Source organism: Rhinolophus hipposideros (assembly GCF_964194185.1).
Source record: "Rhinolophus hipposideros genome assembly, chromosome: 19".
NCBI lineage: Eukaryota > Metazoa > Chordata > Mammalia > Chiroptera > Rhinolophidae > Rhinolophus > Rhinolophus hipposideros.
The window spans coordinates 46323169-46341981 of record NC_138065.1 but is presented as its reverse complement, the minus strand read 5'-3'; the positions used below and the strand labels follow the sequence as shown (position 1 = coordinate 46341981).

The following is an 18813-nucleotide window of genomic DNA, read 5'->3' as shown; positions in this document are numbered from 1 at the left end:
GGTTCAACTAGCCAAATACTGCACATGAATCTCCACCAGAAAATGCAATACATATTTAATTGATTTGATTTCAAAGATGAGACTCTCTACCACCCAGCACTGGGGAGGTGGGGAGAGAGAGACACATTTTTATTGACATTTACTCTGTTCCCGATATGTATCTTATTATTAATTCTTAAACAAGTTCTGTATGAGAGAGAGGATTTTTATTATTATTACTATTATTATTATCCTAAAAATAATTACCTGGAAACTCAGAAGTGCTAAGCATTTGAGGTAACACAGATAGTAAAGAAACAGATAGGATTCAAATTCAAATCCAGCTTATCCCTTCTATACCAGGGGCTGGGAAGCATTTCCTGTAAAAATCCAGATAATAAACACTGCAGAGTTTGAGACACACAGTCTCTGTTACAATCGCTTACCATTGCTGTTGTAGAATGAAAGCAGCCATAGACAAGACGTAAATGAGTGAGCAGGGCTGTGTTCTAATAAAATTATACTTATGAACACTGGTATTTCAATTTCATATAAATTCATATTATTTTTCTTTTGAGTTTTTTCAACCATTTGAAAATACAAAAACCATTCTAAATTCACAAACCATACAAAAAAATCAGGCAGTGGGTCATATTTGGCCTATGGATTATAGTGTGCTGACCTCAGCTTGATATTATGTTTTTAGTTAATACTAAAGGTATTCATGGTTATTTGCCTTATTTCCACACCATAACAACATTCACTTTTAATTCTACTCAATAACACTGCCTAAAATTAACAATGTATTGCACTATAGAGGGATTCAAAGATGAATGACTCACCATCTTCACCCTTACGATGAAAGAAACAAATAATAAAGAGAAAACAATTATCAAGATGGTAGACTTAAATCCAACTGTATTTATTAATTACGTTAAATGCAAATTGTCTAAAAATGCCACATAAAAGACAGAGATTGTCAGTGTACATAAGATGGAAAGAACCAATTGTATACTATTTATAAAAAACACGTTAAATATAAAGTCATGAAGACTGAAAGTGAAAGAGTAGAAAATTATATACCATGTAAACTCAAAGCATGAGAAAATTCATGTTCTGTGTTAACATCTGACAAAATAGGCCTCACAGCAGATTATTACCTGAGATAGAGGGACATTTCATAATGATAAATAACTCAATTTATCAAAAATACGGAGCAATCTTAATTGTTACAAAATCAAAGCATCTAAGAGCAGAGCCTCAAAAAATGAATTAAAAATGGACAGAACTAATAGACAAACAGCCAAATCTCTGATCATAATTTGGGTTTTTATCATCTCTAAGTATTTGATGTAACAAGTAGACGAAAATAAGTAAATAAGTAAATCAGGACAAATATATAAGAGCTGAAGATATCAAATATTTTGACATAACTGACAATTGTAGAAACATTATATTCAACAACTGCAGAATACATGCAGTACATTCACCAAAGCAGGACACATACTAGAGTATAAAACAAGTCTCAATAAATGCGTGTGATTGAAATTAACATAGTTCCCCAAAAATAAGACCTAGCCGGACCATCAGCTCTAGTGCATCTTTTGGAGCAAAAATTAATATAAGACCTGGTCTTATATAAGACCCAATGTGATATATAATATGATATGATATGATATATGATAATATTGTACTTATATTAAAATAAGACCGGGTATAATATTAATTTTTGCTCCAAACGGCACGTTAGAGCTGATGATCCAGGTAGGTCTTATTTTCAGGGAAACACGGTATAAAGAGTATGTATTCTGACCTCAACAGTACTAAATTAGAAATGATAACTAGATACCTAGGAAATCTCCAAATTTTTGGTAATCAAGCAATACAGTGCTAAACAATCCATAGGCCTAACATGATTTTATGAGGGAAAGTAGAAAGTATTTTGAGCTGAAAGATAATGAAATAACATGTCAAAATTTAGAAGATGAAATTTTAAAAAGTACTGACAGGGAAATTTATAGATTTAAATGTCTATATTTAGAGGCAAAGAGCGTTATAAAATCAATTGTTTCCACCTTCAGTGATTTAAAAAGCTCAAATTAAAACCAAATTAAAAATAAAGAGGAAATGACAGGGAATGCAGAAGTCAGTGAAGTAGACAAAAAATTCCATTATTACTGTTATTTTACTTTCTCCGAACATAGCAGCTAATTCAGTTAGACTTTTTAATTTTATACTTTATGAGATATAAAAGAAATGAAACATAAAATGCGAAGGAAAAAGTCAATTTTGAATTATCTTCTCATAAATTGACTTAACATCTGAAAAGAAAAAAACAACCTGAACATTATTCCACTTAGTATCATAGTTTAGTACAAAATTAAATGAAAGGAAATAGCCTGTCCAATTTTAATCAACAAATAATGAGAAAATATTGTTAAAGAAAATACTTCATTTACAACAGCAATTAAAGTGGTAAAATATCTAGAAATGAATATATATATATATAGAGAGAGAGAGAGATACAATGAAGGCTTGAGAAAAGGAAGATGTGCAAACTGGTCCCGTGTAGAAAGATTCAATATCATATGAAGGTTAATTTTCCCTGAGTTTACACTTCACGTAATCTCAATAAGTTCTAAAAAGAATTTAAAAATAATTACAAAGTTGATTTTAGTGTTTTTTTATGGAAAAGCTGCAAAAGATGAGTAATGAAGGAAGACTCATCTGTCCAATATCAACATATATCATAAAATTATAGTGGTTAAAATGTCAACGTGCTGATAGATTAATAGATCAATGGAATAAGACAGCCCATAAATACATCCAAAGATATAGAAGTACACATAAACTTAATAATTTCAAGACATTGAGGATAGTGTGACCAGTTCCACATATCCTTGTCTGAACCTAATGTTTTCCAATTGTTTACAATTAATCTGATGGGAATAAAGTGATACCTCATTGTTGTTTTATTTTGAACTCTTATGATTATTAGTGGGGTAGAACAACCCTTTACTGAAATCATTATCAGGCACTTAGAGTTTCTCTGCTATTTAATTGTAATATGGACAGATTTACTAGTTTTTTTCTAAAATTGCAAAGATTTTTTTTTTCATTTTCTTATGTAAGTTTTATAGTTTTGCCTTTTAAAGTTTGGTTTTTAACATATTTGAAATTTATTTTTTTTCATTTAGATTTTTCCTAAATGCGATAAGCTAATTTTTCTAACCCCATCCATCAAAACATTCATTTTTGTCCTGATGATTTGTGGTGCTACGTTAATTATATACTTGTTTCTGGAATATACATGAATGGTGTTTTTAACACTCTGTTGCATTCCACTGATCTGTTTCCTTTTTCTTACACCAACAATACACTGTTTTTATTTCTGTAACTTTTACTACGTAAACACATTTGGTAGAGTATTCCCCACTTCCACCTTTGTGCACATCTTTTTCAAAATTGAATTAGCTATTCATTATTTAAGAATACTTATTTTCCATACAAATTTTAGAATAAACCTAGGTCATTTTATCTGCCTCTTGAAAAACCTACGGTATGTATGAACTGAACTTAAACAATTGATTTGCTTCGATTGACATAATCATGTGATTTTTTTCTCCTTTGACCCATCATTGTGTTGAATCACATTGATAGATTTGTTTTTATTTTTTAGATATCAAATTATTTTTGCCTTTGTGGATTGAACCTACTTGTTTATTATAAATTATATCAAATTATGTAGATATCAATTATATTTTAAATACTTTTTAACAAACAAAATTGTTTTAAATTTTAAAACAATTTTAAACAATTTTAAAACAATTTTAAAACAAGATTGTTTTAAAAACAATTATATTTTAAATACAAATATATTTTAAATACATTTTTGTATTTTATTAGTTAATCTTTTATCTTTGATTTTTATTAATATATTCATTTTATTGTTTCCAGTTTGGGACTATTGGATATTTCCATAAGTGTATTAATTTCTTCCACATATTCAAATTTAATGCTGATTATTGTCCATAATGTATTTTTATTGTCTCTCATCTCTATTTTAGCTATAGCTATCTCTTGATATGTTTTTGAACTTTCTTTTTTTATTCTTTTTTTTTTTTTGATTACTTGTGCCTAGGATTTCTTCAAAGAACAACTTTTAGTGTTGTTTATTTCTTTTTTTGTTCTAGTTCTCTAATTCACTGATTTCTATTCTTATTTGTGTTATTTCTTCTCTTCCTGTTTCTCTGGATTTACACCAACGTTCTTTGTTAGCTTCTTGTGTTGAATCCTTGAATGATTTGTTTTCATCGTTCCATAATTTTCCCTCTAAGTACTACTTTAATTGTAGCCCATAAATGTGGACATACAGTACTTTCATCGTCAATCAGCCCTAAGTATTTTGTAATAACTCATATTTCCTTTTTAAAATCATGGATTTTTAATAGCATTTTGTTTGTTTCTAGCACTGATTTTTCAGAGCATAACAACTTTATTATTGTGTCAGCTGTGTGTCATTATTAGAGATTTATTTATTTTTTCTCCTCCTCTTGGCCGTGCATTTTATTAGGAAGCTCTTAAATAGTGAGCCTTTATTCATTCATAAATTAAAGACCAGTTCGTATTAGAAATGTGTACTCTCCATTCTCTGGTCAAAAAGTGTCTACCAACTCGTAACATTTTTCTCTATATATTTTGTTTATATACACAAACATTCGCAAAATCCTTTTCTTCATTCCTCTTTTTTCTTTTTTTTTTAATTTGTGTTCTCTGGTCTTCTTTCTTTTATCTGCTCATTTTTTTGTTTCTCTTGTTGTGCATTCTTGTATCTTTCCAACTTTGGATTGTCGAAAAAAGTATTTCAGATAATAAGATAATAATTTTTTTTTAGTATAAGTCCTACCTATGCTCTATTCAAGGCATCCTTACACTAAATAATTATTGGCACCTCTGATATTCAAATTTAAGTGAGCATCCTGTTTGTTTTTGTTTGTTTATTTTTTGCGATATCTGGCAACCCTAATTTTTAAAAAATTTAATCAGTCAGGTGCTAATTCTGTATTCAGCGATGACTTCAACCATCACGAAAACTGTCCAGATTTCATAATTTAGGAAAAAAGAAAAGGCTCGGGTGTAGACAGCACCAAGTCCAGTCACTACTCTGAATTCTTTGACTTTGTTCATGAGAAGGTTGATTAGACCCTTTATCAAAGCCTATTTTCTTTCCATAGAATTCTGATAATATCAGTTATCTGAATTTTCACTGTTATAGAAAAGGAGCGACAAATTAGTAGGGAATTTAGAAGCTTGGAGAAAACAAGCACTCAGAGAAACAGTATTAAAAACCTTGATTTTACAATTAACCAGTCAAGTGATCTTACATAAATCATATAACCTTCTTGGGCATCAGTTTTCTTAGCTTTAAAATGAGGTGTTTGGACTAGATGATTCCTCCCAACTCTGCATTTTATTTTAAGCTTAATGGTGACATTTAAAAAGAATGAGATGGTAAACATTAAGAAGAGAAGCCATCTTAGGCTAGCCAATGCTAAAGGCAAAAAGAATCATATCCATTGATGACCTTAGAGCAGGGGTGTCCAAACTTTTTTCAACGTTTTTCACCAAGGACCACATGCTGTAAAATACACAAACAGCCGGGCCACTCACTCGAGGTGAAGTACGTATTGCCTCACCTTGTTTATTTAAGTAAACTAAATATATTTTTGGAATTTGCTGCGGGGCCAATTAACAATGGATTGCGGACCACAGTTGGCCTGCAGGTCGCAGTTTGGACACCCCTGCCTTAGAGACTGGCCACCTTGAATATGATTGGCACCCCAAAACTTCAACATCCCAACTCTGCTAAAGCAGAATCTGCCCTTGAACAAGATCCTCGGGTGATTTGTATGCACCTTAAAGTTTGAGGAGCACGGCTGTAGAGGCGTCTTACCTCAGCATTCCGTAAAATAACGAATGTACCAAATGACGCCTCCCATTTATCAATGACAATACAGTTCGCCACCAGCTTCTCTGTTTAAGAGGGCAGGTCATTGCTGACGTATGTTGGAATTATTTCTGTACACATGGTTGAAACTTCTGCAAAGTTCTTGCCTTTCAAGACAAAATCTTCGGTTGGGAAAATTAACCTGTATGGGTCCCTGCATTCCCTGGGAATCCCGCCAAAGCAAGCATGACCATGCATAGGTGATTTTCAATTCCGTCAAACCCTAGCTTAGCATTTGAAAGACCAACTTGGTTTCCCCGTGGCTTAAGAGTTGATCCCCAGAGGGTAAAGCACTCAGTTTCCACTTTCCTATCTGATTGCCACTCATCTAACTTTTTATTGATTCAACATGGAAGCTTTTGCAGGTCCTAGACATGGCCACTGAGCAGACTCCAAGTGTCATGAATAATTGAGATAGCAATTTTTTTTTCAACCAGGAGGGAAGCTTGCCTCGCTCTGCAGTGCACTGCCCCATCCCCTGACTTATGCATTCTTGTTCCCAGGGGAACCTTCTGCCTCCATGGATAGTCCATAATTTTCTCATTCTCAGACTTTGTCTTAAGTGGAGTTGCCCCAGGATGCAGACTTTGAGAGGAAGATTTGCGTGCAAAAGTTTACGTACTGTCCTTGGCATTGACACCTGTGGGGAGTGAAAGACCTAGGAGTGGGTGGAGGGAAGAATAGCCACAAGAAACTGTCAGCATCCCCCAGGAAGCTGGGAAGGCCCTCCTGAGTCATCCCCCCTTATACATCACTCCCTCCTACCCAAAGGCCATTGGACGTGGGTTTCTGCTCTCTCCCCGCATTCCAGGGAAGTGGCATGACCTTGTGGTGGCTTTCTTCCTTTGAGGACAGTTTCTGAAAAGAGAGGACTTCGAGCTGAGTGCTCAGTCATGAAGGAGGGGATCTGGGTGGCAAACCACAGTATTCACCACGGATTTGATTTTGTATCTTTCGGATCCCCCTTTTGAGTCCTACGAGCTCTTCTAACATGGAGAGCTAACATGGAGAGCTCTTCTCTGAATACTTAGCCGTGGGGGCCAAAATCGCAGCTGAGGAAATGCTCTTCGAAGGAACTCAGCCACTTAGCTGGTTCTGATCTGAACCCTTCCACTGACTTGCTAAATCATATATTTTCAAATGTCACCCCTTGGGCAGTGAGGATCAGAATGGTGGTTCCCTCTTTATTTCACAAGATGATCTTACTCTTTTGAAAAATGAACCATGGAAGCTCATAGTGGTTATAGCCGCGCTTGTATTCTGAAGGAATAACACAGGAAATCACCTGGGCTTTGACTAATACCAAGAGAGACAGAGGCTTGGACATAGAAAGGAAGTCAAGCCAGGTACAAAATTCCCTTGACTTGACACACACCCTCAAGTCTGGAGACCACCAGGACAGCTCAGTGGCGCGAGGCTGGTGGCCTCACATGCTTCCTTCATCTGTTAGATTTGAACTTCAGGTAAAAATCCCTGGAAGTGGGAGTCAATCTCTTCCGTGTCAAATTTCTAAGGCTACACACACAGAGATATTATTTGGACGATCCATATAAAATTTCCAATATTTGATCATTTTTCACCTACAAAAAAAGCATATGGTTCAACCACTAGTGCCAGCGTTCTTAATCTGCTTTCTGTTGACCGCCCCTCCCACCCCCGCATTGGACTACTAATGGCTTTTGAAGTGTTCTCTTAGCTCCCTGAAATGGTATGAAGCTTTTATGCCTAAATGTTTGTGTGACTTCATTTCTGGAGGGAGAGAGGGAACAGTGTCAACACATTTTCTTAGGAATCTGTGACTTCCTGCTCACCCTAAATTAAGAATCACTGGGCAGTCAAAAGAATACAGAACTTAAAGTTGGAAAACCCAGATCCCAGCCTGTCTAGCATTTAGCTAGAGGAAGTCACTTAAGCTCTCAGAATCCTGCTTTTTCCACCTCTTATAAAGTAACCTTTGTATCCTGGGGATATTAGAGTAAAAATCTCAAATAGGCATAAAAACCCAGTGAGCTTGGTGAGGACTCCAGCACAGCATGTGATCCTGTTTGGCAAATTGTAAAGTGCTCTACGAACAGAACATGGCATCTGCCCACTTTCTCCTGTACAAAGGCCTTCCATGTCTCTCTGGAATCAGGAAGGGCCATAGATGAGGGAAAGTGGAAAGGCCCAGGAGAAATAACCTAGTAACTAACCAAAGGCATTTTCAAACCTCAGAGAAGATTCTTTTCAAGTTTGTGGTAGAGTTTCAGGGTCTGCTATCCAGTGACCACCACAAAGGATGACCTGGAAGTTGAAATTCTTGGCTTGGGAGTATATTAAGTGTGTCTGTCCCTAGCAGGCAGTTTGAAGATGGATTTTTTTTTTAAGCCCAGACAGTTCTGTGCTGGGGAAACATTCTTTCAATCTTAACCTTCACCAGTGGCCAAAAGTTAGATCAGTAGTTAACGTGCAGACTTTGGATGAAAAACCAACTGAACATGTGGAATTGCTTTTCTACTTCTGTCTGTCAGTCAGTCTTTATCTATCTATCTATCTATCTATCTATCTATCTATCTATCTATCTATCTATCTATATATCTATCTATCTATCTATCTATCACTCATCTGCCTGCCTGGCTGCCTGTTTATATGCCTGTCCATCCATCCATCATCCATCCATCCATCTATCCATCATCCATCCATCCATCCATCCATCATCCATCCATCCATCCATCCATCCATCCATCCATCATCCATCCATCCATCCATCCATCCATCCATCCATCCATCCATCCATCCATCCATCCAGCTATCCATCCATCCATCCATCCAATCTATGTTTTCTCCGTTTCAATGTATTTTGCGATAAACTCATTGATTTCACCAGCAGTCCCTCTGTCTTGAGACCTTCCTCAGTCCCTTGAATCATTTGTTTTTCTAAAAGATCTTGCCTCCTTTCTGATGTCTAGTTTTTCTTCTTCATAAGAACCATGTTGACATTAATTTTGCATTGCTCATGTAACACATGGAGGCAATCTCCTCCTTAAAACAAATAATAAAGCATAAAGCTCATAATTGTCTTGATGTCTGAACATCTTGGATTTTTCTCTTGGGGCGTGCCTGGCGTTCATTTCAGACCTGAGTGTGCCCCCAGGAAGTGTATCTGGGGTGCTTTGTCCTGAAAGGGGGCACAGCTGTTCACATAATGCATTTGGTGTGTTGGTTAGAGGAGTATCACACTTGTAGTGCCTAAGGTGACATGGGGGTGGCGTAAGTAAAGCCTCATGTGGGCAAATTTTCTGCTCTAGCCGCTACCGATTTTTCACATCTAGGACCATAAAATTCATTATTTTTTTCATATAAAATAAAATAGCCTACACTATTATATATATTCTATTATATATTAAAATAGCTGTAACTTGGCTGTAGAAAGAACAATTTTTAAAACTATCATCTGTGAATAATGAACACACTTTTAGTGTTCTAATTACACTGTAAATTCGGGAAGTTTGTTATGTACAGCAAAAGTAGGTTTTTAATAACTGCATATTGAACTGGATTTCCTGAAAAGTCTATTAAAACAGTTATATGTATATAAAATATATTTTTCATAGATTCCATTTATAAAGTAGAGATATATTCCAAACCAAGAGCATCAAATATTGCCAATTTGTATAGAAGTAGAATCTAGAGTACCAATTTAAAATAGTATATATAGATATAAAATATTTTAGTCTATGCATTTCAGAAAAATAGTTCTCCATATCATCCAAAATATCTGAATGTATGTTTCTTTTTAAAATCTTATTTCACCCTGATCTTCCTGAAGTGTAAACAGAAGAAAAACATATTTCTTTTAGGAAATAAGAATTTTTGAACATTGAGTGCTTACTAGATGATTGTCACTGTCCTGTGTGTTCTCATATGATTTCATTTAATCCTCATAGTAGTTAAATCAGATTGGTAGTATGTGTGTTTCTCAGATGTGGGGAAGAGGGCTTTGACAGGAGAGATGGATTGCTCGGATTTATCCAGTAAGTAAAGATGGAGCTAAGAGTCAAACCCAGGGTTCTGCTTAGCCAACCCTCTCTCCAGAATGATAGGTTTGCTTGGTTCCTTTTAGCCCCTTCAGACTGATTATGTAGGTATGTGCATATTCAAACTAACTTCTGATTTTGAGACTCCAGCAATTGTATGAGAGAGTCTATACTTTCCTTTCATCTAGTGTCTGATAGGGTGCCTACGTGGTATTTAGATGAGAATGAAGTCTGATTACCTCTTCTGTGTCACCGGGAGAGGAAATGCCTAAGGCTGGGCATCTTGTACCTTGATCAGACCCGTGTCTCGCTTTGTTGTGTACATCCTAACATTGCTCTGCCTCTGTCTCCTTTGTAAGTCTCACCGGTGGTTTTTCTACTTAAGCCATGGCCTGAAAATCCTGGCCTAACCGCTTCCCACAAGTCGAGGCATAGAGACCTTGCCACCAGGAGCCAGGTTTAGGGTCCAGATAGGTTTCCAAAGACCCTTGTAGCAAGGAGGCATGTTTCTAGGAGATGCAGAATGAGTTTTGGGCACAGGCCCTCAGGACAGAGAAATCCACACGGTAAGACCTACCCCAACTGATTAGTTTCACTGGGTGGTGTCTCTTTGGGGCCCTGACAGAAGGCGGAAGACTGAGCTCTCCCGTTCCTCGTTGTAGCCACTCCGGTCTTCCAGTCTGAGGCCTGTTGGGGTAAAGCCACCAGGTACTTGTTTGGACTGTGTGTGTTCCTGACGCAGGAAATGACCCAGAACTCTCTTCCAGCACTCAAGTCTCTCTTGTGGTTTATGAAAAAGAAGAGGTTGTGGGAGTTCCCAGGGGACTTTGATGTTGTCTGCTCTTGGAGTTGAGGGGTTCGCGTTCGGCTGTTGGTTACCGTATGGTGTGTTTCATGTCTAGCCCTCATCCATCCAGGGACAAAGGACCTCATATTGCAAGCCACAACCTATGGGTCTGGATGTTTCTTAAGTTATAAAGGAATATTTATTACTTCAAAGAGGGGAAATGAAAAGGGGGGAAAGAGACACTGTAAAAAGAGAGTGTGGCTGGTCTCTCCCCTCAAAGGTGGAGAGAAAGAAGGGAGAGTTGTGCTTCATTGACCGCTGTACATCATAAAATCACCCTAAAGAAGCCAGCAGTGCAAATGGACCCCATAAACACACCACCAAGACTCAGGAAAAATCAGTCTGAGGACAAGGAAGAATTCTCATTAAAATGGAAAACATGTTTTACTCTCCTCCCCGTTTAGGAGGAGGCCCCTGCCATTAGAGATTACACCCGCTTTTACCCTGAGGATAGTTTTCCTGGGGCTTTGTCACTCTCAGAACCTGATAGAAAGCTATAGAAATGCACACAGTTTCTAATAATGTAGCAGCCATGTAACACTAGGGAAGATTGGAATTTATTCTCAACAAAAATTAAGAATATTGGCCATATGTCCTCTTTGGAGAAATGTCTATTCAGGTCCTCTGTCCATTTTTTAATTGGATTGTTTGGGGTTTTTTTTGTTGTTGTTGTTGAGTTATATGAGTTCTTTATATATTTTGGATATTAGCCCCTTATTGGAGGCATTGTTTGCAAAAATCTCCCATTCAGTTTGTTGCCTCTTTATTTTGTCGATGGTTTCTTTCGCTGTGTGGATGCTTTATGTAACTTTACTCACCACTGTCACCCCAATAAACTTTAATTTAAAACAAAAGTAATTAAGAATACTATAGAGCTACAGGAAATAGAACAAAACTAGAATGACTGCATCAAATAATTTCATTGTGGAAAATAAGCTCTTCAGGTCATCTCCCAATTACTAAGATGTTTTCTATTCAAGGATTTCCAGGAACAAAACTTCCAGAGATTAGTTTGCAAGACTGTTCACCTACCCATCTAGGAATATTCCTTATAAATAACCAAAGTTTCCTATGCCTTAGTGTTGGCTTATTTTCCAGCCATGCAGAAGGTATATAAGCTTAGGGCACCAGGAGACCTGCATAAGTTTGGCAGCTTCTCATCTCAGAAACAACAGACTCTGTGATAACCTCTCCCCCATGTCATCATTCACATGCTCAGTGTGAGGTTCTGATAAAAATTATAGGAGAAGACAGGGAGATCTGGAGGGATAATTAGCCATGCCAGTTCAGAACAAAGCGTTAGCTTGGTGACCGTTGTCATTTCTCTCTCTTTAGAGATAAGGAGGTATTGGCTGGCTATGCGGTGGCCAGTTGTCTCAAAAAATGGTCTCTTTGAATGATCTTTTTGAGAAATATAAAGAACAATAGGTTCAAACAAAAAAAGAAACATTTGAGGTAGAAAGTCTACATAGCTCAAAGTTATTTTCTTTCCATCTAATGTTAACTGTTGGCGTGACCTGGGATATCTTTCTGTGCCTAGTCCATATTTTTCTCATTTGTAAAGGAGAAGGCAGCTCTTACTTTAGGTGGCTCGATAGCCCAATGGAAATAATGGCTCATACTGTATGTGCTCATGCCTAGGTGTGTTTCAGTAGACCAGGAGTGGCCACGGCGATTTTCATCTTCTTGACATCTGATGGTCTAGTCTCTGGGAAACATCAGCGGCCAACAGTAACCCTCCACCTGACTGATTTCAGTGGAAACAACCACTCTCTTGGTGAGTCGGACAGTTACCCTTTTAGGGCCACAAGAGGGTAATCCAGTAGACCCAGGAGTTAGCTTCATGTCTGTCTCTAATATTGTTTGGGACCTTGCCCACATCTACAGCTACCGAGAGGATAAAATGAATACTAGACATGGGACAATGGTGTTATGTGAATGGCTTAAAATATTATTCATGGCCTTCTTTCTCTTCAGGCACCTATGAACTGTCATGCCAGCATAACCCACTGGTTATCAATGTGACCCATCACCCAAATGTCCTCTCCCACCATACCACCTCACTGCTGCTGAATTTCTCATCCCCATTGGTGGGCATCTCAGCGGTGGCTCTAAGGACGTCCTCCCACACAAGTCCTTCAGCTCCCAGGAACTGCATTCCAGTGCACGAGGGGCAAAATCATCAGGGACTGAGGTACAAAGTCCCCTTCCTTCCTTCTGCCTTTCCTTGTCTTGTGGCTATGAGGAACTGCTACCTTTTCCATACACAGCATTACGTAGGCAGTGGGTGCTTAATCGCTAACCAAAAAAATGGGTCTAAGAACTAAAAAGACATAAGAAGCAAGCAAAGAACAATTGGTAGAAGAAACCCCTGGGTTTTATATTTTGTTCTTTTCTTAGCTGAGCCTCATTTTCTGTGTAAACTTTTAACATCTTTACAAGGTCTTAAAAATCTTCTTTTTCTTTCTTTCTTTTTTTAACTTATAAAGCCACTGCCTTTAAATTAACATTGTTATATAAACTGCCAAAGATTCTCTGCCAAAAACTCAATGTTCTCCAAGCAATATGTGTTTTTCCACTTGTCCCCACCTAGACAGCGTACATAGCAAGTTTAACAATTAGTTTCTAAGGCGTGTCATGTAATCAGTCAGTTACATATAGAAATCAAGAATGCATTAGTTACATGTGTCTTGCTGTAGACACATGTAGTGGTTGTCATCATGTAAATAGAGGTTTTTTGGACTTTTCAGCCACAGCGAGTAGAGGGACTGTACTTCATGGCATTGGTGCACCCATGGTTGGCCCTGATGGGGGCGAGAGCACGCCAAACAATAATCTGTGCTGTAGTTGGGCTGGACTCATTCTATACATGATCTAATCGATTGAGTGGGACTGTACGTAACAGGGTTCAGTCCCTCAAGGAGTAAGGTGTCAGGCATTTGGGATCCTAGTCACAAAAGCTGGATTTCCAGGCAGTGCTCCATCACCAACGAGAAACTCTGATACCATTGTGTCCAACCAGAAACCCAGCCTTGATGAGGGAGTAGGAATAGACTGTACCAGTATAACATGTTAGTTATCTTTTTCTTTGTAACAAATTATATCAAAATCTAGTGGCTCATCACAGTTTCTGTGAGTGAAGAATCTAGATGGAAATCGACTGGGTGTCTCTGGCCTAGAATCTCTTAGGAGGTTTCCATCAAGCTGTCGTCCAAGGCTGCAGTAACCTCAAGGCTTGAGTGGAACTGGAGAATTCACTTCCCAGCTCACTTATGTGGTTGCTGGCAGGGCTCAGGAGTTCTGCATCCAAGCTCACTCACATAGGTGCTGACACTGGGCGTGCTCACTTAGGCGGGACTCAGTTCCTTGCCATGTGGGCTTCTCCGTAAGCTGCCTGAGTGTCCTTATGACATGGCATCTAATGATCCAAGAGACAAGAAGAGCCAGAGTTGGAATACATGAGAGACTGCCCAAAAGGGAAGCCACAGTCTTCTTATAATGTTGGAAGTGACAACCCATTACTTCTGGTATATTCTTTTCCTTCGAAATGAGTCAGTAAGTCCAGCCCATCACCATGGGCAAGAGTGTGCACCAGCATGAAACATTGGGGGCCATCTTTGTGGCCATCTACCACACGCGGTAAAAGGGGTTTCTGGTAAGGAAGTGCTAACAGGGCCAGGCATTGTTGTAAGTGCTAGGAAGGGAGGAACAGTGAGGAACTGAGTCAGGGTAATGCTCACTGGAATGTTAGCTCATTCGTCTGTGACTCCTAAGTCTTCTTCCTGAGTAGACATCTTCAAATGTCAACACAAGAATGTACACTATTAAAATAACATTGTGTACTAGAATTATTGCCTCTCTCTCATGTGTTTTCAAATGATTTTCACCACTGGCTCTACCTCTGGCCTCAAGCCATGCAGAATTTCTTTCAGGTCCCTGAAACATGTGTTCTTGATGAGCTTCATGTCTTTGCACATTGTGTTCCTACTTTCTTGAATGTCTTCCAGTGCCTCTTCCCTTCAACTCATATTTCACCATCAGGATTCACCTTCTTCTGTGAAGTTTTGGCAGACGCCCTCTGTGTTTCCATAGGGTATTGTATACAACCTACACACTACAAAAGCAGCTCTCACATTGGCGGTAACTGTTTATTCGCTTGTTGTTCTTTCCCACTCAACTCTGAGCTCCCAGCCATGGAAATGCTGCTCAGTATCTCTTAGTACCGAGCCGAAGGCCTGGCAGATAGTCAGTGTCAGAAACTGTGTGTTGAATGACAGTTACAGACTTTATCCATCCACGCTCCACAGAACAGAAAGGAACAAGCAAGGCAAATAAGCAGTAGTCACACTTTTCTAGACCTGAGGGGTGAGACTTCTTCTCACCATCATAGCTGTGAAGTTTTGACAAAGAAGTCGGTCAACTGTGATCCCTGCTGCTAGTTCTTCACCTATTTTCATCTGGCACTGTGGGAAAAACAAGTTTCATATGCATGCATGCAAACCAGTAGAAATAGGATATGATTCTCCAGTTTACACAGAGTGGATCTGGAATGCAGAAGCATTTCCAAACCACATGTGACTGACAGGAACCATGCAAATTGGCTTTTCCTTCTCTGCCAGCAAATCAGTGCAATATAGTACATTTTGATACACAGGGAACCTAATAGATCCCATATATTTTCTTTGTGAACAGATTTAAAATCTGAATCCTTATATTCGCTCAAAGAATAGAAGTCTTTCTGCATCTCTGTAGCAATCACAGTTGTAGATGTAGATAGACTATAATATGAAACCCTCAAATTCTGAGCATAGTGAGAGGAATTCCTGGCTACCTCCTTCTTACCCCTTATGACCTGAATTCCATTAATACTAAAATGGGCAAGGGAGAGTTGACAGATGCCTGGCAGTAGAAGAAGTGTTATCCATTTTGTATTTAACCATTAATGACCACTGGCCTGTCTGTCCTACAACACTACATCTTTAAACCAGCCGGACTGGCCCACAGAACCTCAGCTGAGGTCCAATAAACCTAAGTCTGGCTCTCCAGTGACGTTCACGATCCTTGGCTTGGACCCTTTGGCTTTGATCTCTCTCTTCATCTGGTTTCCCATTCTGCTATGATGGCTACCCAGTTTATGACCCTACTGATAATGAACCACTTAGTCGTGAAAACCAAGCCCAGTGTTCTAGGTTTTGGCCACCAGTGCTCAGTAAGAACTCATTTCATTCTTACTCTAGCTGTTTCCAGCTGTAGCCACTTAGGGAAAGGTTCTACACAACCTGCCACAGCGTGCTATGCATTGGAGTATAAGGCCGACCCACAACCCACCCAGGACTGTGTTGATGACATTGGAAAGTGGGAACCATCTTTTGGTTATTACAGTGGCATTTGGAGTGTGTTCGAGATATAAGCCAGACAGTAGTAGGTGAATTTGCCTAAATGAGTGGATCTGCTTGCAGATAATCGGGACTCTTTTTATCTACTTTGGAAATCCACAAGGTCAAATCTAGAAGAATTCACTAATAGGGAAGAATGGCTGATGGGCATGTGGTTTCTCCTGCAACAGAATTCTGTCCGTCCAGTCACAGAAACACAATGGAAATGGTGACTGTCACTTCTCTGACCCTACCTGAGGGTGTAACCATTAGATCCCCCAGTGTTGAGTATTCTGAAGGTGAAGAGCACTCTCCTTTTCCAGGGCATGGGATGAGGACAGTGGTGGAAACTTTTGACTACTCATCTCTTTTCAGCATTTGCACTTTCCCGCCTGCTGAGTTTTCTTTCTACCTGCTCTATAAAAGGTTGACAATGCAGTGTAACCTTCCAAACAATTGTGCTTCTTTCAGTTTCTCCTTGTGTTTCAAGCAGTTCTGGCTTTTTAAAATTTGATGTTGAATGATTAGGTGTGTAATTGCCTGTGATTGTTTTATCTTTATTAGGATCATGCTTCTTGCCAACACTTTCTCCCCTTTAAATGCTTTTGGCTTTGTATTCTACTTCATCTGAAATTAAAATTCCCATCCCTGCTTTCCTTTTGTTTGTATTTGTTTGATAAATATTTGCCTTTCTTTTATTTTTAACCTTTCTCTGCCTTTGCTGCCAACGAGCCCAAGGCACATTGCTTTATTGCACTGTTTACAATGCAGTGGGATTTCACTGTATGAAAATGCTCCAAGCTTTTATTCTGAAAATTTATCACATGGTCCTCAAGCCTCTGGTATCCTTTAGGACTCAGTAGCATTTTTACCTTTGGGACATTTATCTCCCAGGATTCGGTGGGCTTTGTCAATGGTTTCCTCCCCACCCTGCTCACTCCCACTCTATCCCACCAAGATCGTTATACTTCCTGACCTGAAGTCTTGAAATAGTAGAGAAAGGGCGATCCTGGTAAGGACTGCTGGACAGACAGACCTGTGACCCTTGGGAGCAGTGCCTAGTTTTCTGGTCTTTACAGGGACCAAGGAACAAAGAAAGAATGTTCCATTTGTCATTCTTCTTTGAGCATGGTACCATTTCTTATTTGCTGTCTTAAAAAAAAAAATCATGTTTTGGTTTCTCAATTCAAGTCTAATACATTTGAAATCAGGAGGAAATCCTCACAGGTTTCAGCTGTCAGTCTTGGTTTTTGGTATTGATAAGGGTTTTCGTGTTTTTTGTTTGTTTGTTTTTGTATTGTTGGTATTTAAGGGGGAAGCAGGGAGAAATTACCTTATGATATTCATGTGAGATGAACTGAGAATGATACACGTGAAATTTGTAGCACATTTTAACACCGAGTGGAAGCACAACCCGTTCCCCATCTTTACTTTTTACCATCCGCCCTTTACACGGTGTGCCAGTTACCCATCAACTTGTTTCTCAACTCAAAATCCACTCTGATAACCCTCCTTCGTAACACTAGCACCGAATTTTATAAATATTTACCCTTTGCCAGCTGGCACAGTGTTAAGTTTGTCAGTGGAGGGTTCTGGAGAGACACAGCAGAAGGAAGGGGACTACCTGCCCGGTTTCGGTGTGCTCTCTTCTCTCTTCCTGCTGTGACAAGCTCAGCAGTGGTGTGAAGAACACCTGTGGTCAAGTCCGTCAGCCATTTGGCGTTCCCAGTTGGTTTGCTTCCAACTGGCTCTTGATGAAGCTTCCAGACAAAGATGGTAGCTTGTTCATTGTAGTCCCACTGTGTGTCAGGGGTTAATGGCCTCCCGTTTCCCTTTGACGAAGAGTTCAGCATTGTACTCAGGCCCAAAGGCATAACCCACTGATCCCCAAGTTCCATCTGTGTGGCTCTATCTCCATTTCCACTTTCATTCTGTGTCAGTCAGGGTCCAGCCAGGGACACGGAATTTCGAATAGGGAAAGTTTGATATAAATAACTGTCGACTAGTAACAGAAGATTGACTACTAAGGGGTAAGGAGAATCCTAAATAATAGAAGAATGGTGGATGACGGGAGCAACCATTACTTTTAGGGGTGAGGGAAGACTATTTGAGGAAGGAACAAATGCGAAAGAGGCTGTGACGGGATCTCATTGGAGAGAGTGGGTGGTGGCACACTGGGTGGCAGAGAAGTTCCCTGAAGTGCCACAAGCTGGGCTGGCCATAAGGAAACCCCCCCAATAGGGTGCTGATTAAAGCTCAGTAGGAAACTGCCTGGGGCGTCACTGGGACTTGCTGGAAAGCTGCCACTGGGGTGCTGATGAAACTTTCTGAGAGGTGACCCACTGGGCAATGATGAAATTTGACGGGAAGCTACCCACTGGGGTGCCTATGAAACTTTCTCTCAGAAGTCATCCACTGGGGTCCCTTTGAGACCTGCTGGGAAGCCAGCTAGCATGCTGGTGGGACTTGCTGGGATGTGTGGGTCTCACACTCGTTAGGGGGTGAGCACCACTGGACTAAAGCTCTGGTGAATATCAAGCCAGGAGAAGAAACCAGGTAGGAATCAGGAAAACATGCCCCTGCCTCTTG

The 18813-nt window shown here is 39.2% G+C and overlaps 1 protein-coding gene across 2 annotated transcripts in view; it reads left to right on the top strand.

The window, feature by feature from the left end:
- Positions 1 to 18813, top strand: part of PAPPA2 (pappalysin 2) — a gene marked incomplete at both ends in the record, with an annotated part of 217242 nt that overhangs the window by 118322 nt on the left and 80107 nt on the right. For both annotated transcript variants that reach the window (XM_081025226.1, XM_081025225.1), the window contains 2 exons: positions 12491 to 12626; positions 12827 to 13043. In XM_081025226.1, the coding sequence (XP_080881352.1) occupies positions 12491 to 12626; positions 12827 to 13043 (353 nt within the window). The remainder of the gene's footprint in view (positions 1 to 12490; positions 12627 to 12826; positions 13044 to 18813) is intronic.